This window comes from Erythranthe guttata, chromosome 13 (assembly GCF_056151865.1).
Source record: "Erythranthe guttata isolate IM_541 chromosome 13, IM_541, whole genome shotgun sequence".
Lineage (NCBI taxonomy): Eukaryota > Viridiplantae > Streptophyta > Magnoliopsida > Lamiales > Phrymaceae > Erythranthe > Erythranthe guttata.
This window is the reverse complement of record NC_142545.1, coordinates 15,607,479-15,630,493: the sequence shown is the minus strand read 5'-3', so window position 1 is coordinate 15,630,493 and position 23,015 is coordinate 15,607,479. Positions and strand designations below refer to the sequence as shown.

Sequence of the window (23,015 nt, the reverse complement as noted above, 5' to 3'; positions counted from 1 at the left end):
AATTAACAAAATGACAAACAAGGGATAAGCTGCCTGGTTAAAAGCATGTGATTCTAATCCTTAAAATAAAGGAAATGTCCTTTTTGTCCCTACTCCTTTGCCTTTTGGAAAAGTGATTCTATCTTTAGCTCTTGTTTGGTTGATTTGTAAATGAATATGATAAAAAAATTAACTATTATTATAAATTTGCATATAATACTTTTAACATAAGTTCAAATTTAGAATTTTATGTGTCTAATTTTGTTTTCCTATTGATTAAAAAATTAATAAGATTTTTTTAAGAAGTGATTATAGATTTTCCAGTTAATGGTTGGCACGTGTGAATTTTGTTCTCACACGCTCTTTAAGCCCGCCCACAATAAATTTCTGATTTTATGCAAACTGACTGAATTGCCCACAAAAAGGAGCAGCCCCACTTTTTACTCCCCCACGACCCCATTGATCCCGCTCTCCACACTCGCTTCCGGTAGCGCGTGGTGAACACTTACTCTGTCACTAGTGTAACTTCCAGACCCACGATGGCTGAAAGTAAAACCAGTCAAACAAGAAACGCAAAGGTCTCATTTTTAAAATCTAATCCCTATTTTTCAGTAATATAGATACAAACAGCATATAGATACACGCAGCCATACATACATACAAAATTATATGTATATTTCTTGTGCGGGTGAAGAAGACGTACTTTAAGTGCAGTTACACAATTTGCATCTCTAGAAATTAATTAATAATTGCAGTTAATTTGACTGTTCGAGAGAGTGCTCCATGCCATGAATCTGAGGCAGCGCCCGATTCCGACGGGCGGCCGTGGCCCTCACGCGCCGCCTGTGCCACCACCGCGCCCGCTGTTGTCCGAGCCTTTCAACATCATCCCCATCCATAACCTACTCGCGGACCACCCTTCCCTCCGTTACCCGGAGGTACGCGCCGCAGCCGCCGCTCTACGCGCCGCCGGGGACCTCCGTAAGCCCCCTTTCAACCAATGGCACGAGAGCATGGACCTCCTCGACTGGCTAGGTCTTTTCTTCGGTTTCCAAAAGGACAACGTTCAGAACCAGAGAGAGAATTTGGTGCTCCACCTAGCCAACTCGCAAATGCGCCTGCAGCCGCCCCCCGCCGCCGCCGACCGCCTCGACCACGGCGTCCTCCACCGCTTCCGCCAGAAGCTCCTGAAGAACTACACTTCGTGGTGCTCCTACTTAGGGAAGAGGTCTCAGGTTCGTCTCCCCAATCGACACAACCCCGATATCGAACGCCGTGAGCTCTTGTATGTATGTCTTTATCTACTTATATGGGGTGAAGCCGCAAACTTGCGTTTCACCCCGGAATGCTTGTGCTATATTTATCATCACATGGCATTGGAACTTAATTACATTCTTGATGATCACATTGATGAGAATACCGGACAGCTTTTCGTCCCCTCAACTTGTAGACAATTTGGTTTCTTGAATGAAGTTATTACACCAATTTACACTACGATTAAGGGGGAAGTTGCGAGGAGTAGAAACGGGACTGCACCACATTCAGCTTGGAGAAACTATGATGATATTAACGAGTACTTTTGGAGTAGGAGATGCTTTAAGAAGGTGAAATGGCCTTTAGATTTGTCGAGCAACTTTTTCTCGGCTGATAGGGAAAAGAGGGTGGGGAAAACTGGATTTGTAGAGCAGCGCACTTTCTGGAATATATTTCGTAGTTTCGATAGGTTGTGGGTTTTGTTGATACTTTATTTTCAGGCGGCTGCTATTGTTTCTTGGGCGGGGAGGGATTATCCATGGCAGGCATTGCAGAGTAGGGATGTGCAGGTGGAGCTGCTCACACTTTTCATTACATGGTCTGGTTTAAGATTTATACAATCGATTCTTGATGCCGGTACTCAATATAGCTTGGTCACAAGGGAAACAAAGTTGCTTGGTTTCCGAATGGTTTTGAAAAGTATGGTTGCTCTTACTTGGGGTGTTGTGTTCGGAGTGTTCTACGCTAGGATTTGGAGCCAGAAGAATTCAGACAGGTCATGGTCATTCGAGGCAAACCAAAGAATTCTTGTATTTCTCAAGGCTGCCTTAGTTTTCATTGTTCCGGAATTACTTGCTTTGGTCCTGTTCATTGTTCCATGGGTTCGCAATTTCATTGAGGATTCAGATTGGCAAATTTTCAATGTCTTCACATGGTGGTTTTACTCCCGAACATTTGTGGGCCGTGGGGTTAGAGAAGGGCTCGTTGATAACATAAAGTACACTCTGTTCTGGATTGCAGTGTTGGCTTCGAAATTCACTTTTAGTTACTTTCTTCAAATCAGACCCCTAGTTGGACCGACAAGATCTCTCTTGAATCTCAGAGGGGTGACGTACCGTTGGCACGAATTCTTCACTAGTAACAACAGAGTGGCAGTTGTGATGCTGTGGGCCCCTGTTGTCTTGATATATTTAGTCGATTTGCAAATCTGGTACACGATATTCTCCTCTTTCTCCGGTTCGTTGACTGGGCTATTCTCTCATATAGGCGAAATTCGAAACATCAACCAGCTGAGGCTCAGGTTCCAGTTCTTTGCCAGTGCACTGCAGTTTAACCTAATGCCAGAGGATCACACTCTTAATTCCGAGGCAACAGTTGTGCACAGAATTCGTGATGCAATGCACCGTATTAAGCTTCGGTATGGCCTCGGCCAGCCCTACAAGAAGATCGAATCGAGCCAGGTTGAAGCAACTAGATTCGCTCTGATATGGAACGAAATAATCATCACTTTAAGAGAAGAAGACCTAATCAGCGACCAAGAACTTGAGCTACTGGAGCTGCCGCCAAACTGTTGGGATATCAAAGTGGTGCGCTGGCCTTGTGCTCTCTTGTGCAATGAGCTACTGATTGCTCTGAGCCAAGCTAGAGAACTTGTCGATACTTCAGATAGGTGGGTGTGGTCTCGTATATGCAAGGTTGAGTATCGAAGGTGTGCTGTCACCGAAGCTTACGATAGTATCAAGTACTTGCTTCTTCAGATTATCAAATACGGCACAGAAGAATATTCCATAGCTACAAAATTTTTCCTGGAGGTTGATGATTACCTCCGGTTTGAAAAGTTTACAGGGGCGTATAAGACGACAGTTCTGCCCAAAATACATGAGCATTTAATATCTCTCATCGAGCTTCTCCTTTTGCCAGAGAAGAAGAATATTGAGAGAGTGGTGAATGTAATGCAGGCATTGTACGAGCTTGCGATTCGGGAACTTCCGAGGGTGAAGAAGTCTGTGGCTCAGTTGAGGCAGGAAGGTTTGGCGCCTCTCAATCCGAATACCGCTGATGGGCTGCTGTTTGAAAATGCTATCCAATTGCCTGATGCTGACGATGCTTTCTTCTTTAGGCAATTACGTCGTTTGCGAACGATTCTTAATTCTCGAGATTCGATGCACAATGTCCCGAAGAATCTCGAGGCGAGAAGAAGGGTTGCTTTCTTTAGTAACTCGCTCTTTATGAACATGCCTCGTGCGCCACAGGTAGAGAAGATGATGGCGTTCAGTGTGTTGACTCCTTACTACGATGAAGAAGTCCTGTTCGGAAAAGAGATGCTTCGAAGCCCGAATGAAGACGGTGTTTCCACCTTGTTTTATCTTCAGAAGATTTACGCAGACGAGTGGGAGAATTTTATGGAGCGTATGCGAAGGGAAGGCATGCAGGACGACAGTCATATATGGACTACGAAAACGAGGGAACTCAGGCTATGGGCTTCTTACAGGGGGCAAACACTGTCTCGTACTGTCAGAGGGATGATGTATTATTACAGAGCCCTTAAAATGCTTTCGTTTCTTGATGCTGCTTCAGAGATGGATATAAGACAAGGGTCGCAAGATATTTTTTCGCTCGGTTCGCTGAAAATGAACAGCGGGGTGAATATCGGTGGTGCAACGAATACTCGAAGTCTAAACAGGGCAGGGAGCAGTGTGAGTATGCTTTATAAAGGGCATGAATTCGGTGTTGCTCTAATGAAATACACTTATGTAGTTGCATGCCAACTGTACGGTGTTCATAAGGGGAAAGGCGATCACCGAGCTGACGAGGTGTTATATTTGATGAAAAATAACGAGGCCCTTCGAGTGGCTTATGTGGACGAGGTCCACTTGGGAAGAGAAGAGGTTGAGTACTACTCTGTCTTGGTGAAGTACGATCAACAGCTAAAGAAAGAAGTGGAGATCTACCGAATTAAGCTTCCCGGTCCTTTGAAACTAGGGGAAGGCAAACCCGAGAATCAGAACCATGCGATAATATTCACACGTGGCGATGCTTTACAGACCATCGACATGAACCAAGACAACTACTTCGAGGAGGCACTCAAGATGCGTAATTTATTGGAGGAATTTAAGGTAACTTATGGCATAAGGAAGCCCACAATTCTAGGAGTTCGCGAAAACATATTTACTGGTTCTGTTTCTTCGCTCGCTTGGTTTATGTCTGCTCAAGAGATGAGTTTCGTCACACTTGGGCAACGTGTTTTAGCTAATCCTCTCAAGGTGAGAATGCACTATGGTCACCCTGATGTGTTTGACAGGTTCTGGTTCTTGACTAGGGGTGGTATAAGCAAGGCTTCGAGGGTGATTAACATAAGCGAAGATATATACGCGGGGTTCAATTGCACGTTGAGAGGCGGAAATGTGACGCATCACGAGTACATACAAGTGGGTAAAGGAAGGGATGTCGGGTTGAATCAGATCTCCATGTTTGAGGCTAAAGTTGCGAGTGGCAACGGTGAGCAGGTTTTGAGCAGAGATATATACAGATTGGGTCACAGGCTCGATTTCTTCCGTATGCTGTCTGTCTTCTACACAACTGTAGGGTTCTTCTTCAACAACATGATGGTGGTGGTCATGGTGTACACGTTCCTATGGGGGCGGCTCTACCTCGCCTTGAGTGGAGTTGAAGAGTATGTTAAAAAGGCCAACAACAATAAAGCCCTCGGTGCTATTCTGAATCAGCAGTTTGTTATCCAGATTGGTATTTTCACTGCTATGCCAATGATTGTAGAGAACTCTCTAGAACGTGGCTTCTTACCGGCTATCTGGGATTTCATGACAATGCAATTGCAGTTTTCTTCATTTTTCTACACTTTCTCTATGGGTACCCGTGCACATTTCTTCGGCCGGACAATTCTGCACGGTGGGGCAAAGTACCGTGCTACAGGACGGGGTTTTGTGGTGCAGCACAAGAGCTTTGCAGAAAACTACAGGCTGTACGCACGCAGCCATTTCGTGAAGGGTATCGAACTTGGAGTCATTCTGCTCGTTTATGCTTCAAGTAGTGCATTGGCTGCAAACACGTTTGTGTACATTGTTATGACGATATCAAGTTGGTTTCTTGTTCTGTCGTGGATAATGGCACCCTTTGTCTTCAACCCCTCTGGCTTCGACTGGCTAAAAACGGTGTATGATTTTGACGATTTCTTGAGCTGGATAAAGTACAGAGGTATTCTGGTCAAATCGGATCAGAGCTGGGAGACGTGGTGGTACGAGGAGCAGGATCACTTCAGAACAACTGGTCTGTGGGGGAAACTGCTGGAGATTATCTTGGATCTTCGGTTCTTCTTTTTCCAGTATGGAATTGTCTACCATTTGAATATTGCGGGTGGGAACAAAAGTATTGCGGTTTACTTGCTGTCTTGGATATATCTAATAGTAGCTGTGGGTATATATATTGTCATTGCGTATGCTCGGGATAAATATGCTGCGAGGGAACATATTTATTACAGGCTGGTTCAGTTTCTTGTGATCTTGCTGACAGTGCTTGTGGTGGTTTTGCTTCTGCACTTTACGAATGTGACTGCGGTTGATTTCATAAAGAGTTTGTTGGCGTTTATTCCAACGGGTTGGGGGATTATACTTATAGCTCAGGTGCTGAGGCCTTTTATGCAGACGAGTGTCGTTTGGGAGACTGTTGTGGCGTTGGCTCGTTTGTATGATATGCTGTTTGGTTTAATTGTTATGGTCCCTTTGGCTTTTTTGTCGTGGATGCCTGGATTTCAGCAGATGCAGACTAGGATATTGTTTAATGAAGCTTTTAGTAGGGGGCTTCAGATTTCGCGGATTTTGACCGGCAAGAATTCTTACCAGGACACCTGATTTTTTGATTGAGGTAAAATCTATGTTGCAAATATAGTTGTTATTAATAGGGGACTGGTCTTGCTTTAAGTTCAGTTACTACTTCGATTCTGATCGAAATCAAGTTTAATTGTTAATCAGTCGCCCGTGTGTCTTACTTACAGGTTTCCAATTCAATGACAAACATCATCATCATGAGTGCATCCTAGGTCTACCGAACTGCTGTCAAAGCTAATTGGTGACTGGTAAGTGCATCTCTCTCTCTCTCTCTCTCTCTCTCTCTCTCTCTCTCTCTCTCTCTCTCTCTCTCTCTCTCTCTCTCTCTAAACTCTCTCTCAAAACTCTACAACGACATCCGATGAATGATTAACGCAGGTTCTCTCCTATGGAATGACGACGATTGATTGATGGTATCAACTAATGGAATGAAGAATAAATAGTGTGTAAGGTAGCAGTAGGAAAAGCAGGACTGGTTGGAAGAACATTGTTGCTATATCATTTTTGGGACTGTACATACTAGTAGTTACTTCTTTTTTGTTCATCTCTTAATTTATCAGAATTCTGAATTTCTGTTTTTTCTACCATTCACTTATAAGCTATATATAAGTGCTTTAATGCAGTGCTGTTGTTTTCTCTACCATTTCGAATGCTACTATTTTTCGCCGTTTGCTGCGAAATTCATAATTTGGTGTGCAGCATTGAGAGTAAATTCTTAACCACTTTCTTCGCTTCAAATCAAGTTTCTGTAGCCGATCACTGACAATCAGGGCTAACAAAAATTCAAACTTCAGCTCCAAAATCCGAATATGTAATAAATTGAAGATGTATATAATATCTAAATAGATGATAAGAGAGGACATATAACCAGTGTTATTCAAAGTAAGCTTTCCATCGATTCCATTACATTATTTTTAACGTGGCTTCGCAGCATTATAATTTCAGCAGCAATATCAGCAAGCAAGAAGATGAACAAATTATTTATATATAAAGAAGTGTACGTGCAATGTATGTGGAATCATACGGCCTGAAAAATACCTCAAGTTAAACAGACCACAAAGAAGAGGAACACCAATCGCTGTACAATACGAAACTTGACGAATTAAAACTAAAGAATGTGGCAGCCATATGCATAATAATATCGTAATTCCTGTCACGAACCAATTAACTGATTTTCAAAATGTGCACCAATAGAAGAGGAAAAATGAATCCCACAACCAAAGAGTGATGTTACCTATACCATTTCTCAAAATTACTCATCAGGGCTAGTGGCAGATACTTTTTCATACGCAAATCTCTGCCAGAACCTCTTCAGTAAAAGACACCGCCCACCATACCTCTGCTGCAAGTAAATCAGGACAACAAATATAACACCTCCAACGGATATGATGACATCCCAAGTAGTGGAATAGTAGTCCAGTTTCGGGTCTGCGTATATATAACTGAACGACCAACTCGAACTACGAGTTCTGTAAAGGTCATATGCATGTGGAAGCAATCGAACAAAAGTAGTTCCCACATAAAAGGGAGGTGCAAGAGCCTTCTCTTTAGAGCCAAAGAATAGATTGAACAGTATTTGAGGAACCAAAAACCCATCCAATATCAACCCAGCATAGGATTTTAGGTCACCCCAGAAAGACTGTTGTTTGTATCCGAAACGGCGGTTCCTCAATAACGGGCTCCTATAAGACTTTCTTGACAGGTGGACAAACCACGCGATCAATCCACCGCCAATATACATTGGTAATGAAAGATACAGTACTTTCTTATCACATGCCCATAGGTTGTTCTTTTGGCTTCCATCATCACTAGATCTTGCAGACCAGGCCAATTGTAGAAGACGAAATTCCAGTAAGAAGGCTACCATGGTTATTACCCTCACTAATACCTCGTTAACTTCAAGCCATCCATCGCTATCGAAGTAGAAATTCACGGTGTTGCGGCTTATGAAGAGAGCTTCGAAATTCAACAATAGAGGGATCAAGTGTCCTAGAGTGAGCACAATCAGCATTATGACAGAAATCGAGGGCAGTACATCTGCATGTCTTTTGACATGCAGTAGCTGCAGACCAAGGAAGATGCACGAAAGTGTGCTGGAAATCAGAACCATCGTAATCTCCAGATCCATTCTCCATATGGACTCTTTGGCTTGCCCTGAATAAATTGAACGTGAAAGAATTTCAAAAGATTCGAAATAAAGACGGTCAGACTTGTCTCTTGTGCTTTCAATAGTTCCCTTCACAGGATTTACATTTCTCGCATTCACTGGAGGATAGTGAATGTCAACCAGAATCTCACAATCCATCGATGACGATGAGTTCCCCCATCTTGTCTTTTTAGGTGTGACAGCGACATACATACAGCCAGTCATGCAAAGATGACCTCTTTCAGAATCATAGGTCCCTTCAGCAGAAATTTCAAATGATTTGATTTGCATGTGTTCACTGCTGAGCTTGAAATCATGAGAAGATGCGAGGCTCAATACATAGCTGACATTAATCACACTAAGGTTTTGCTTTTCTTGCCAAGAGAAATCAGCTTCCTCTCCAAAAATAGTCGATAACTGATAAAGCCTACTATCCACAAAAAGTGGAGATGAGTAACCCCAAAGGTCATTCACTTTCTTGTTTGTGACAAGCATATCAAACCTCATATCAGATGATAATGCATTAGGATATTTCCCTCCCTCTCCCTTCTGCATTGTCTTATTCGCACATGATCTCTTTGTATTCTCGATCTCCATGTACTCATAACCCAAACCAGCTGCCCTGATGTTCTTATTTTTTGTACTTGAGAAAGTAACTCTGCCAAAATAGCCAGCCTCATTAACACTTCTACTACTCCATAATTCCCCCATCACAGAGCTTCTGTTTCTCAATGTCCACGTAGAAGGAAATCTCAAACTTAGTCTTATCAAGCACTCCCCAACAAAACCCTCATCCCAGTCACTAAAAATACGGCAGGCAACCATGTTAAGACGCCTTTTCTTCCGATCCCATCTCCCTTCGCTAACCAAAGTCACGTTTGGTTCAAAATTCAACTGATATCCATTGCGCCCAAAGTCCCCAAACGCCAACAAGAACCTCACTCTACCATCCTCCAAACACTCGATTTTATTGAAATTCATAACACTTGGCGTGAAATTACCATTTCCTTTTCCAAGAAAATTGCAATTCACACTGTTGCAATCGTTCTGATACTCCAGTTCAGCAATTCCAGCAGATATAATATATCTACATACCCTCTCCCCCGAATATTCTACTCCTAAAGAAACATTTGTCATATCATCCAACAATGAAAAGCCATTGATTTCACTTTCTTTATCAATCAACTCGTACCTATAATTCCTCAAATTCACCCCCAATATTGATACCGATTTCAGATCAAAACCACTTTCACTGTTTACATCTAAGCTTTCCAACGTGCCATTGACTAAACTAGAGAATATACTCGAAGAATTCAAATAATCAAGCTTTAAAACAACATGATTAGAGCTTAATCTGCCAAACCCTGTCCCAACCATACAAAGCTTCCCTGAAACCGAATCCCAAAATCCACCCAACGAAAAACTCAATGAATTCCGCAATTCACCTGACGTCAGCGGAATCCGAGGTGGCCGGAAATGCACAAGGCGCAATCCCCTGCGAGTGGAATTGCGAAAGTAGCCAATACGATTAATGCTCAAGATCGCATCGATTTTGAAGACTCCATCCTTCTGGGTTTTGAACGCTTTCTGGGAGAAGAAGGAGAGAGACCTGGGAATTGAAGAAACATCCTTGTTCCCATCGTTTACACTGTAATAAACGTGGGCGCGGCGAAGAGAGAGAAACCTAGGGCTGGTGATCGGAGGATTAGGGTTTGGAAGTAAGGGTGGATAACGCACGAAGTCGTTGCAATGAGCGGAGTAAGAGATTTCTACGGCGGCGGCGGAGGTAAGGGAAAAAAGGAGGATGGCCGTGAACGAGAGAGCGGCGAATCGCGGAATCCATTCGAGCAATATCGGAGTTATGTGGATTTCAGGAGGTGGAGAATAGGTAATCTCCATAGATGAAGGAGATTTTGAATCTGTATTTTGAGTTCGGGGAATTTAACTCACCGCCTGCCCTCTCTCTCTCTCTCTCTCTCTCTCTCTCTCTCTCTCTCTAGCTTTCAAAAGTCGTGTCGGTTTAATCGAAAAGTCGCAATTGCATTTATTTCTTAAAGTTGACCTTCCCTTAATTAATCCCTTCGGTCTCGATGTTTAATAGGTAATTGTTGGATTATTAGGCCCAAATGAATTAGTGAAATCCGGCCCATTAGACACATTAATACTCAAAAACTAGTAGCCCAAAGTTCAAGTGGGAAATCTTGACAGTTGGTTTTCTCTACTTTGATCATCACCGTCCATTCGAGTGTATTAATATTAGCAAGCAGCAAAGTTCTTCAAAATGACCTACCCAAGTTGGATAATTAAGTTAACAACATGGATTTGTTAGGGATAACCCCTTGTTGAGATTTTCTAATGAGGTAGATCCATTTGATTTTTCCATTTTTGAGATACACCTAAATATATCAACTTGGCACAATATATTATTTAATTTCTTTTTAATACCCCTGTTTTATTTTTGAACGGCATTTATTTCCTTAACTACGTGATATGAGATTGCTGATACGTTGCCTAAAATCACAGAATAAATTACGTGAGTATATTGGCGGTTTCGTTATTATCAAATCGTGTAAAATCGACTTTGAAGAATTTCTCCACCGTTTCATCGTTTTCCATCGGCTTTGAAGAATTTTTTCATCGTTTTCCATCAAACTTGGTCTGATTTCTCGTACATATATTGTTAGATGTGAGTATTTTTGCGTGGTTCTGTTTTTGTTGTTTTTTTGATCTCGTAAGTTTTTTATGTGTTCTTTCTCGTAGTTTGATGATTTCGTTCCCATGGATTATTGAATTTGGATGTGTGTTTGTGTTACAGTTTTTGTTCGTAAGATCCTATGTTGTTGGTCATAAGCAATGTTAGTCCCGAATTTAGGTTCAGCAATGGTGATGTTTTTTTGTCCAATGTGATATACCAGAGTCGATTTAATATCACATGATAGTAGATTTCAGGTCACGTAGTCGAATTAGTAGACTATCATTCATATATTACTGTACTACCATGCGATTAACAGACTATCATGCATATGTTAACATACTACTAAACTAATAGTAACGCACAGACATTAGGACTCCATCATTCATATATTAATGTACTACCAAGCGATTAATAGACTATCATTCATATATTAATGGACTATCATTCATATTTTAATAGTCTATTATTCATTTATTATCCAATAGGTGAGTTGTTGTTTGCCGGCGAAGGATTTCCAACAGCGACGCAGCGAAATAAACCCCTGTCAGTGGATTTTTTTTGGGGGTTATGAACGAATACACTCCATTAGTCGATTAATTAACCAGACGTTCCTTCTACGGTGGTGTGATGGTCCGGTGAAGTCGGTTGCGCCGTCGTCCCACGAGATGTGATTGCTGGATTTCGGCATCTGATTTAGAGAGGATTTCTGGATTTCTGTTGCCGTCTGTAGAATGGGAGTAGTGAATTAATGGGTAGTTGTTTTGACGATATTATAGAGAGTGATTTCTTCTAATTTTCAAAAGATAATGTAAAAAGATAATGTAACGTGATTTGTGAGATTTTATTTATCAACATTAACATTAGCGAAGAAAAATAAAACTCATAAATTAGTAATTAATTAATCAATTGACTTTAATGAATATTACGAGTAGATCGTCTATTAAATTTTGGATTAATTCACCGAATGTAGCATAGGTGGTAGAATTGACCTAAATATATCATTAGGGGTGATATTAAAATTAAATATTATAATTTGGGCACTAAAACATATTTATACTTCAAATTGCTTTAATAATTTTTTTTTTTTTGTTTTGATCCAAACAGTAGCCTTGCACACATAAAGAGATTAAATACTACTGTTTTGCGTTGTGCTGAATTTTGTTAACCAAAAAATATTAGTACGGTCCTGGGTGAAATACACGGGATAGATGTTTATCATTCATAAACACACAAGCACACATCTACCAAATTACCTCTATAAGTCAAGAATATATAGGTATTGACTATTGAATATAGACATATTTGAATAATAACGAAAACACAAAACACAAGTTAAAACTTGAAAGAAACCAAGCAAAACCTATCAAAGTGATAACCACCAGTGTACACATCTCGCAGTTAATAAACAAATTATAAGGAGTAAAAAAGAACAATCTTCAATAAAATCCATTAGACAACGAGCCTACAACACCAAAATCAAGAATAAACTCGGTATTTAGTAAACACCATGACTTTTTCAAGGAAAACGTTTACTCGAAACAAGTCCACATTATTTCCACTACTAAATACAGAACCTCGAAACTCAATTTGCCAATCCTACAACAAAGTGATTTGTGGCCCTTTCTTTTCATGAAACAGCCCTTACTTACAACGGCTAACTAATAAGAACGTAAAGAAAGTAAAAGCGTCTCAAATAGAAGCCACATGCAAATTCAAATGCTATTTCAGCTTTCAGCTCTTGGGCAAAAATGGGTAAGAAATGAAACAAGAAAAGGTCAGGACTAAACGAGACGTGTTCTTAAAAGTAATTGAAAAACAGCCTACCATTCTGAGCTCAAAAATATTTATTACGCTTCAACAGCCACCTTTTCTTTCTTTTCTTTCTTCTCTTTCTTCAAAGGTGTAACCGGTTCTGGCTTCTCGATCCCTTGTATATCCGTAATCCTTAACTTAGTTAATTCCTAAAAACAGGGGTATCAGAAAATATTACGAGCCAGACAACAATACTTAATCTTTCGTTGGGAAATCGATGAAAACAAGATATATCTGATAGTAATCTCATGTCAATTACCTGACGATGACCTTTCGTTCTTCTATAGTTCTTTCTTCTTTTTTTCTTGAATATGATCACTTTTGCATCTAGGGCCTGCAAAAAGAGAAAGGCACAAACTCAAGTAAGACAAAAGATCAAATCTACTACATAGAGGAGGTGGAAACTTAGCAACATTTTCTGGATGATGGAATGATATGTTCTTTCATGTTACCAATGCCCAATTATATATCTCAGTAACTTAACTTGGACGTATTGTAACAATAAATAAATATCTCAGTTCACTTCTTTAGTTATTTAATTAAATGACTATTTGAACAAAGTGCTCTATTCAGCTAACCATTTAAATCACAGAAGAAATTATAGAAGTGGCAGAAATTATCAAGTACCATAATTCTTTGCCATCTCACCTAGTTACATAATCAAAAGCAGGTTCCTAATACTGATAAGTTACAGATGATAGAAAATATATTGATTAATAGTTTATATATCTTGAACGTGCACAACTCTGCGTTTTCTACTTAACTCCATCCGCACATTTCATGGTATAACAAGTCAAGAATTACTTCAGTTTCAAAAATATGTAAGAAAATCATACATAACCCATCCTCATTCGAGCTGCAAATAAAGTAACAATAATCTTAAATTAATCTTACATGCTCCTCGACAACAGCATGAACAGCTGCATCAGGCAAAATTGGCCGACCAATGATTGTTTGCGTCTCTGAACCAAGCATAAGAACCTTATTGAGGACCAACTGCAAGAATAACAAGAATCATTCACCAGATGAACTGGACAATTTTTTTTCATCAATATCAATGATGTCAAGTTAAAGTCGTTGACATGCCGAACTGGTTCTGTCATGAACATCAGAAATAAGACTGATGGATTTCTAAATGAACCTTTACTTGCAAAAACATTCCATAAGAGTGGGTTAACAATAAATGGTTATATGAGAAGAGCTGGCCAAGAGATATGTGTACTCAGTATAGACATTAAACTAATTTGCGGATAAGTATCATAGACTATGAGAGATTGCTTTAACAACCAGCCCATGAAGTCCGAGAGACAAAAATGTGAAATTCAGTTTTACTACACATGAGCTTTACGAAAATGTAAAGGGGAAATCATGATTTAAGGCACCTTATATATGGACTGAGTTGAATTGTCCATAGCCCAGTCCCGACGCAAATTTTTAAATCTTGATGAATTGATTTGAATATATACAGGTCAAAATATATGAAAAAATTAAAATACAATGGAACTTTCGCTGTCTTCGAAGTTTCATATAGAGAACATCTGAAATCACAATCCCTAAGAAGATGAAATGAGGGGAACAACCACAGCCATGGAAGCACTACAGCAACACAAAAAAGGCATCCATAATTCCAGAAATTTTTTTAATCCAGAGCATTTATAAACTAATCATTTCATTTCATGAGCTAATCAATTCACATTTTATAGCAACAAGCTCATGAAATTGTAACACTGACCTTGTCATTAATATCACAGTACTTCAGCCTCTCTACGTATATGCTATCACGGTTGCACACCTTGAATTGATGCGATCCAATCTGAATAATTCAAAACAGGGAAATTCCACCCCCCAAAAAAAAAATAGTTAAAATACTATTTCAATCAAAACAAAACCCCCCAAATACATTGAGATTTTGACCTGAACAACTGCAAACACAGGCTCGTAAGGTTTGAAAACCCGATCCGACCGCTCAAGCGGACCAACAACCGAGTACCCGATTTCAGCAGCCTCCTGTAATTTTTCCTCTTCTGACATAACAACGCTCTGGCGATTACTCCCAGTTTCCTCTCCTTGGCTTTCGTAATCCGCATCTTCATCTTCATCTTCATCCTCAGTTTCATCATCGTCGTCGTCTTCTTCATCATTCTCACTATCAGTGTGCTTCGAGGAAAAATTCCGGGCGAACGAGGAAGGATCTCGGAAAGCCGTCAAATGGTTGCCCAATCTGTGATTAGCGGGCTTCTGGACGACGATTTGGTGGAGGTGGGTTGGGGTACGGGCTATGGTCTGAGACAATGACGTTAGGGATTTGAAGGAATGGAGGCAGCGACGAAGAGTCCGAGAGGAAAGTCGACTCGCCATTGATGCGTGTGCGAATTTCTTCTTTCCTTCGCAGGGTTTTGAGAGGTGTTTCTGGTCTAGGGTTTATGGTGTACGAGTTAATTTGGGGTTAATGTCATTTTCCCCCCATGTATTTTTAACTCTTATCATTTTATCACTTTGTATTTTATATATATATTCTTATATACTGTTGAAATTATTAAATTTGCTTGTTCCAGAATTATGAAATTACTTTTTTACTCATATATTATGTATTACAAATGTTTGCTACTTTGACATATTCGTATAGCTCAACTCGTTCTGGAGAAGATAAATTTGTGCAATACCCTACAATCGAGTATCGACAGCGGCAATGCGAGAATTTCATATGTAATAGATTCATTTAGAAAAATCATTAGTGCTTACTTTTTGAATTTAGCATAATTCTTGTAGTTTGATTAATAGCAATTTATTAATATATAAATGAAATATTGGATCTCATACATATAGTCTCACAAGTAATTGTAAGAATCATATAATATAACAGAAAATCTCAATATACATTATGTATATCTACATTGAAAAAAATAGATAAATATAACAAAGAAATAAAAAAAAAAGGTAAGGATGTTGTATGTAAAATATAACTATTAACTCTAATCTTGCACAGTTCCTAGCTCCGCAACTAATAAAATAAATTTTAATTTTTTTTTAAAAAAGAAAAAGGAAGGAAAGTAACAAGAATCTTTACCTAGACAAAATTTTAATCAGTATTTTAATCTTTACTTCCAGTATTGACTTTCCGGTGCCGCTTTGACTTTCGTTCTTTTGCTCGTCTTGCAGTTACCTTCCTCACCGGAGTAATATTACTTAACATGGTGTCAGCAGAAGTGTTGACTGTAATAATTGGTGGTGGAGGTGGAGACCAGTGCTCAAGCAAGTCTCTATGGTAACCCTGCAGCAGTGTTGTAAATATACAATTAAAACCCATACTTCGACGAGCAAACGGGTTAAGAAAACGAGGGTCGATTTTATCCTCCCTGACTTGAATAATTACAAGATTACCTGTACAACGAAGTTGCGTCTTTCGCAATCCAAGAACATGTTGATAGTGTAATTAGTCTTGGACCTGATCTTGTCTCTAACAGTGGAAAAACTTATTTGATCTCTGGATGTAAAACGGTCTACTTCATTGAACCAGAGACACGTGAAGAGGTTCGAGATTGGGATGTGCTCCCTAATTATTACACATCCTTCCGGAACATCTGGACACCAAAAAACATCAACGACCGAGAAATTTTAAAAATAAACGAAAAATAGGCAAATGTCCTACCACTAGTAATCGGCAGTTTTGCAGTAGAATATGTTGTTAAACCCTCGTTCTTGTAAAATTCAATCTGGAAATCGATGGAAGCGTTGTCGTACTTCCCAGCTGCCTTATTAGCTTCTGCTTCTTCGAATACATCGAAACGCTTGTAATGCCTTGATATTGCAAAACTCGCGTTTTTCCTCCACAGAAACCTGCCAGGACCAAAAAAAAAAAGAAAAAAAAAGAACAAACAAACAAACAAATCTTCATCTAGAATACATTTTCAAGAATCTGATTAATCATGGAAGTGTATATGTAATAAAAGTGAATCTACCTTTCAAGAATCTGAATTGGATCAACAGCCAGCTCAAGTTTTGCATCAACCCACAGAGAATAACGGGCTTTGGGAAAAAGCCGATGAAGCAGTAGTTTTGGAACCTGCCATGTCAACAGCAGACGACAAAGAATTAATACAGAAAAAATAGATCTCCACTGTAAAGATTATAATCTCCGAAGCAGCACTTTTGAGTGAAAAATTGAGTGCTCAAATGCTGATAGCATTTGCTGGAGGCAAGGCGTCAATAGGCGTATGATGAAATTAAGGTGATTTTAACAGCTATTTCTTTAAAACAATGGTTCTTTTGAAAAAACTGTAGAATGCTATAATAGTATCAAAAAGGCAAAAAAATATATGCTGTTCACAGTTTTAGATTTGGCAGTTGGCACTTGAGTTCATCACGTGTAAATAACTAATACGCAAAGCATCACTTGAACTTTATCTTACAAGAGCAATCTACATTTATGTAGGTTATATTTCTAGCTTAGATGTCGATAAACAAAACTCTGATGTGATCTTAAAAAAACCTACAAGCTAATTATTGAAGTATTTACCTTTCCGTTGCGTCTTGGATCGGAGTAAGGTAGGTTGTGAACAACAATGATTCTCCACAACCCAACTTTATTGTCACTCCCAAGCTCACTAGAATTTCTCAAAAACGCCTCTGTTTCGTTATCCACAAACATATGAAAGCAGATATTTCTTTTGGCATATTCACTAATATTCTTTGGTTGTCGAATTAAATCAAATGCCCCTGATCAAGAACGTATTTACTACATTAATAAAAAAATTATATCAAGGTAAACTGAAACACCATTAGGGGGGCAGTACCAAATACTGCTGATGCCACAACCACCCCTCCACAAGTTTCCATCTCAAGAAGGTCAGAATCATCAATGTCGAAACCTGTTTGATGGCCTGGTTTCGATCCTCTAACAAACCTTTGCCAAGACCAAGAAACATCGTAGAAACACTTCATCAAAAAAAAAAAAAAGCAAAGCCTAAAAGTAATAATTGAAAGAAATTGCATACCAACAAGAAACCCAATTTAGTCAATAGAGAAGTATCATACCCACAATGGACGTTCATTGACTCTTTAATATCATAAGAATCATTCCTCTCTATAAGTGAAGGATATCCACCGAATTCCGAACCTCCAAATTCAGATTTAGTTAAATTTTCGTCATGAATATATGTCAAACTTTTAAGTACAGGAGAAAAGGACGGTGCATTTGGGATAAGACCAATAGCATCTTCCACTGGCAGGTAACAAACAGGGCATGCTGCAAGAATAAAAGGCAAGCAAATTCACCAAAAAGGATAACATCCGTTATAAAATAATACAATTCAAGAGAAGTTGCTTCAAACTCACGACGTGGCCCTGTCCTTTTCTTATCTGCTGGTGGTGGAGGCAACGTAAAACTTTCGCACGGATTCCCACGAGGAAGCGTGTATCCAGTAAAATAAACAGGGGCTGGAGGTGGAGTTAAGGGCAGAGGAAGAGGTGGCAGCGGTGTGGTGGCATTTGCAGTTTCCTCGACTTCCCTAACTTGAGAAGACAGATTTGAACTCATTTTCTTCTCCTCTGATATTGGTCCAGAGTGAATATTCTTATTATGAAAAATGGTTTCTCGAGCATCTTCGACTTCCCTAACTTGAAAAGAGAGAATTGAACTCATTTTCGTCTCCTCGGATATCGGCCCAGAGTGAATATTCATATTTTGAATGATGGTTTCTCGAGCATCTTCACCTTCAAGTAAACACAGTCTCGTAATTATTAACTTATCAACAAATCAATCCATCCCGTGTTTCATTTATGCCTAAACTTACCCATTTTACATTAAAAGAGTAGCATAAACATGTTCCTCTTCAACATGCTTCATCATCAGCCAAAACTGAAATCAAATTCGAGACAGAAAAATAGGAAGCCCATACCTTTGCCGACATACAACACCCAGGCGAAAACTGCCGTCGAGACAAGGCACAGGAGCAGCATACCGACCTTCTTTCGAGGGGCGAATCTGCAGATCCAGTGGAACAATCGATCCTTCTCCTTAAACATCTTCGGGGGCTTTCTTGATGAGATAGGTGGTGTAGTTTGAATGGGCAGTGATAAAGAGCCGTTCTGAAATTGCTGCTGCAGTGATCCATAGCTTCCGGAAGATCGAAGCCCGAATGATCCTGTACTCATTGTTCAACCCCCAATCCCCAAACTTCATCTCTCATATCTCCCTCCCCTCATTCACTACACCAACAATTGACTCTATTTATTCAATTCAATTCCCAATAAAACAAAAATTACAAATCTGCAGTTTTTTCTAGATTCACCTCAAAATTCAGGAATCAAATCGTAGAATGAACAATGCTGAAACTGCAGAACCCCAATTCACGAAACAGAGCAATAGTAGCACAGTATGCACAATATAAATAAAATAAATAACTGATCAGAGTATTTCTTCAGCTGTATGAATCCAACTATAGTTTGATTCTTTGGATACAATCTACACAAACAAAGTTACAAAACCTTTTGCAAAACAGCCAATAGAAAACCCAGAGCAAGTACAATTGGATTGAATCGGAACTCTGTGATCGAAGAAAACAAAGTCCGACGAACAAAAAAAACACACTTGCACACAATCAAAACTGAGGAATGGTGTTCCCAAATCCGCACATCAAGGAAGGAAATTCTGCTCGGTATTTCAACTCCAAGTCCACTAATTGCAACGCATTGATTAGACAGAGGAGAACAGAACAGAACAAATTGAAAAAAAATAAAAAATTAAATTAAATGAGTCCTGAAATTGAGGGATGAGCGGGGGATTAATTTTCTAGGGTTTGTTTAAAAATCTGTACAGATCACGATTCACGAATCGGATTTTGATTGGAGAATGTATTTTGTCTGTTCATGATTTCATGTCTATGTGAGTGACGGTGCTGAATTTATTTATTTATTTATTTACTAAAATACCCTCGAAACCCCTTTTTTCATAAATTTAATAAATAATATAAAAATCATTAAAATAAATATTTTACATAATGTGAAGAGGATATCCTGCGCCGAAATAAACGGGGGTCCTACTTTTTATATTGTTGCTGTAAGAGCAATGAGTCATGCAAATTGCAATAAGATCAATAAAATCATTGAGGCTAACATGCGCCATGTGCTACAGTTTTAGCTTATTTATTAATTAGGCCCATAAAATTGCATTCTCAAATGTTAAATGTCTTTTGTATTTTATTAAGTGTTTGACTTATAATAAAACTATGACTATTTTCTAGTCTGATTTTGGTAAAATATAAAATACGAAAATTGTAGACTTTGGCATTAGCTTTCTAATTAAATATGAGTTAGTTAATTTAGATGTCAAATGAAAAAGTTATGCATGAATGAGTTATATTTTGAATTCTAGATAATTCAAATTACCAAATGTGTGGACAGTGTTCATTGATTCATGAATAACTTTCGCATTCGATATTAATCTTGGTGATTCAAGTTGGATTGTAAACCTAACTCGAACAACTATAAATTATGTGTTTTGCGTTATGCTTGATCCGACCTAAAAAATGGTCATAATCACATTTGAAGTTGAAACGATATTATTAAAACTGAACGACGTTTGTATTTCATTTTTGAAATAAATAAATGCTTAAACTTGATACAAATTTTGTAAGATGCACCAAACAATTTATTGATTTTAATTTGTTTTTCCCTTAAGTTGTATTATATGAGTAAAGTAAGAGCTAAGCTTGTTTGGCCATAATAATTAGTGGCTAATACCTACCGGTGTGTAAATTAAATAATAGAGTTGTCAGTCTATATTTTGTGTCACCATGTGTGGACGTATTACCCAATTAAGAAAAGGACAATTAGGCAATTTAATGTATTTCATTAGGTACATATGATAAACTGTCATCTCAATCTATTTCAATTGGGATGTGATGCTGCTCAAATGCCAGCCCACAAAGATAGAGAATGCCGTGAGTCACTGCCATGTGTTCGAGGTAGTCGAAGAAAAGATAGAGAATGCCGTGAGTCACTGCCACGTGTCCGAGGTAGTCGAAGGGACTGCTCCGTTCGTTAACCTACAAAACAATTGAAACACTAGATGACACGCCGGGTTTGGCCCGACGTTTATCCTCCGACGCTCAAGTCAGAAGATGTATTAATATAAGCAAATAATAATAATTAATTGTCAAATTAGAGTGTACCTTCCTATGTGAAATGACACATATATGTATAGGTGGATGAATAGGTAGGACTTTTGTAAAAATCCGATGTGGGACAATGTGTTGTCATTTTTAAAGGTAAAAAGTAATCTAATTGAGTTTTGACACACAATTAGATTAATTAGATAATTTGGGCCTAATCTTAATTAGGTTAATGGGCCTAATTATGATTAGACACATCAGGATGTTACGTTGAATTTTAATTTAGTATTAAATAAATAAATAAAAATGTCGGTATGTGTTTCAATTGTTAATTGTAAATTGCTGGATTCGTGAATCTCAGTCTATTTAAACTACCCAATGATTATTTTTTAGAAAAAATCAACTGTCAATTAACAAATAAATGTTGTTTTATAGATGAAGGATCACGCAAAAAAATAAAATAAAAAGGAAAAAAAATAATCAGCTGCAAAGCTCTAAGTATTAGAGAGGGTCGTAGATGGATTAGACTCCTTAATTACGAGTTTAATTAAACAGATTGATGGGAACATAAGCATCAGAAATCCAGATTTTTAGGATATATAGTCAGTTTTTAGTTTTACACAAGTATTAAGAATTTCAATACATATATTTCTTAATTTTAGACGGAAAAAATACATCATAATGACTAATATAATTTTAATCATATAATGATGTGATAAGAAATTAATAATTATAATTGAATTAATAAAGTTAAAATAGGAAAAATAATGCATCTAATGGAATATTGAAATTTTAAAATAATAAATAATATCATAGAACATAAATATATTTAGAAAGAGATGGTGATTATACAACAAATTACGCACACATCCTTGTGAGTAGCAATTTTCTGCAAATATATTTTGTTATATTTGATTAGTCCTCAAATGATTTGAGAAAGACGTAACAACTTATCATCTTTTAAAATAATTTATCAGACGTAAAAATTAATCAACTATTTAAAATAAATTTAGTCTTAATTATAAAGTGTCTAAATGATGTATTAGATTTGACCAATAGATTGTTTGACATTGAAATTTGAACTATACATTCATCTCCATGACATGAGTGAGAGAACTATTCAACTATGGAAGTCTTGATCTTAAATTCGGTTATTGAACTTTTAGTTTTATATTATTATTATAATTATTAAAAATATATCTTTTTTGTGCTAAAGTCAATACTTCAACAGTATTTTTATTATAATACAATGATATAATCTTGCTAAAAGAAATTGATGACTTTTTTTTTTTCCAATAGTCAATGAAGAGAACATCTTAATCACATTAAATTCGAACTATCACCAATCATATATCCATACTTATGAAATTTTCAACTCGGATCTTATGAATCAACATTTGTATCTATAAATTAAATTAATTTTCATATTTCAATAAATAAATAAATAAAAATTATATTAGTCATGGGTCATTACAGTGACCAATATTATAATGAACAATAAATTATTAATTTGGGCCGCAAAACGTGGACTAACTCAAAATCCTGGGCCCATTAGCCCTTAATCAAGAGTCGCTACTCAATTAACAATATCAAAAGTTGCTGATCATAATTATGCGTGAAGGTGACGCTTTTGTTATCTAATTACTAATGCCAGCTGGCACCGTACACGAACTAATAACCACCGCCGTACATGAACAAATTCCGATAATGCCACTTTCTAGAAGCAAGACAAAATGATTTTTCGACGCCGCCCGGCGGCGGCGTCGCGCCGGCAGCGGCCTTCTCGCCCTAATTTAATACACTTTATTCATTTTTTTAATATTTAAATGGTCATCATTTCAAATTGCAGTTAATTTCAGTAGGAAATTTAAGGTGGGAAAGGTGGAAACTTCCCCCTTTGACCCAGCTTTATTCAAACTAACTTTGCAATGACAAATTTGCCCCCCCCCCCCTTGTTCATTTAACATTTACACATTTATTTATACGGTCAAATTTATAAATGTAAACTAAGATACATATTCAGTTTATTCCGAGGTGTACGTAGAGCATCTACAAAACTATCATGTAAAGTTTTTCGACTCACTATTTAACGGGATTTCGGTCAATTTACTGCATTTTCTTCTATCGTTTAACCTACGTAAAAGCTTTTACACGGTTATTTTTTATATACCATATAT

At 38.1% G+C, this 23,015-nt stretch overlaps 4 protein-coding genes and 1 non-coding gene across 6 annotated transcripts; 2 read left to right on the top strand and 3 right to left on the bottom strand.

Moving 5' to 3' along the window:
- Positions 1-392: 392 nt before the first annotated feature.
- On the top strand, positions 393-6,696 carry GSL1 (glucan synthase-like 1). The gene is made up of 3 exons (XM_012993259.2): positions 393-6,111; positions 6,242-6,322; positions 6,453-6,696. The coding sequence occupies exon 1, from the start codon at positions 768-770 to the stop codon at positions 6,096-6,098; it is 5,331 nt and encodes a 1,776-aa protein (XP_012848713.1). The 5' UTR covers positions 393-767; the 3' UTR covers positions 6,099-6,111; positions 6,242-6,322; positions 6,453-6,696.
- On the top strand, positions 3,745-3,823 carry LOC148766021 (small nucleolar RNA J33). The gene has a single exon (XR_016029445.1). It is a non-coding gene; the product is annotated as a small nucleolar RNA J33 (small nucleolar RNA).
- A 343-nt stretch (positions 6,697-7,039) lies between the features above and the next one.
- LOC105968372 (DUF2921 family protein, putative (DUF2921)) lies at positions 7,040-10,231 on the bottom strand. Its single transcript, XM_088811766.1, has 2 exons — positions 7,309-10,231; positions 7,040-7,224 (listed from the first exon to the last, which is right to left on the bottom strand). Exon 1 carries the CDS (start codon positions 10,117-10,119, stop codon positions 7,327-7,329), a length of 2,793 nt encoding a protein of 930 aa, XP_088667892.1. The 5' UTR covers positions 10,120-10,231; the 3' UTR covers positions 7,040-7,224; positions 7,309-7,326.
- A 2,160-nt stretch (positions 10,232-12,391) lies between these two features.
- NFD1 (Ribosomal protein L21) lies at positions 12,392-15,197 on the bottom strand. Its single transcript, XM_012993877.2, has 5 exons — positions 14,642-15,197; positions 14,460-14,540; positions 13,622-13,723; positions 12,987-13,061; positions 12,392-12,876 (listed from the first exon to the last, which is right to left on the bottom strand). Exons 1-5 carry the CDS (start codon positions 15,083-15,085, stop codon positions 12,763-12,765), a joined length of 816 nt encoding a protein of 271 aa, XP_012849331.2. The 5' UTR covers positions 15,086-15,197; the 3' UTR covers positions 12,392-12,762.
- A 365-nt stretch (positions 15,198-15,562) lies between these two features.
- On the bottom strand, positions 15,563-19,786 carry LOC105968373 (strawberry notch protein (DUF616)). 2 transcript variants are annotated; one of them, XM_088811764.1, is made up of 10 exons: positions 19,018-19,786; positions 18,625-18,934; positions 18,062-18,439; positions 17,762-17,972; positions 17,521-17,630; positions 17,244-17,443; positions 16,687-16,790; positions 16,377-16,564; positions 16,109-16,308; positions 15,563-15,998 (listed from the first exon to the last, which is right to left on the bottom strand). In XM_088811764.1, the coding sequence occupies exons 2-10, from the start codon at positions 18,878-18,880 to the stop codon at positions 15,819-15,821; spliced, it is 1,827 nt and encodes a 608-aa protein (XP_088667890.1). In that variant the 5' UTR covers positions 18,881-18,934; positions 19,018-19,786; the 3' UTR covers positions 15,563-15,818. The 2 variants fall into 2 exon arrangements, with proteins under 2 accessions (XP_088667890.1, XP_088667889.1); XM_088811763.1 differs by having other exon boundaries at positions 18,625-19,675.
- Between the last annotated feature and the right edge of the window lie 3,229 nt (positions 19,787-23,015).

What these genes read in the sequence shown, in the direction of transcription:
- NFD1 (XM_012993877.2), bottom strand. Translation starts at nt 15,085, where the DNA reads ATGGCGAGTCGACTTTCCTCTCGGACTCTTCGTCGCTGCCTCCATTCC. An exon ending in CTGTGTTTGCAGTTGTTCAG is followed by an intron (nt 14,541 to 14,641) that starts GTCAAAATCTCA and finishes TGAATTATTCAG; the next exon opens with ATTGGATCGCATCAATTCAA. An exon ending in ATGCTGTTGTCGAGGAGCAT is followed by an intron (nt 13,062 to 13,621) that starts GTAAGATTAATT and finishes CTCTTTTTGCAG; the next exon opens with GCCCTAGATGCAAAAGTGAT.
- GSL1 (XM_012993259.2), top strand. Translation starts at nt 768, where the DNA reads ATGAATCTGAGGCAGCGCCCGATTCCGACGGGCGGCCGTGGCCCTCAC.
- LOC105968372 (XM_088811766.1), bottom strand. Translation starts at nt 10,119, where the DNA reads ATGGAGATTACCTATTCTCCACCTCCTGAAATCCACATAACTCCGATA.
- LOC105968373 (XM_088811764.1), bottom strand. Translation starts at nt 18,880, where the DNA reads ATGAGTACAGGATCATTCGGGCTTCGATCTTCCGGAAGCTATGGATCA. An exon ending in TCAATGAACGTCCATTGTGG is followed by an intron (nt 17,631 to 17,761) that starts GTATGATACTTC and finishes GTCTTGGCAAAG; the next exon opens with GTTTGTTAGAGGATCGAAAC. An exon ending in CCAATTCAGATTCTTGAAAG is followed by an intron (nt 16,565 to 16,686) that starts GTAGATTCACTT and finishes TGGTCCTGGCAG; the next exon opens with GTTTCTGTGGAGGAAAAACG.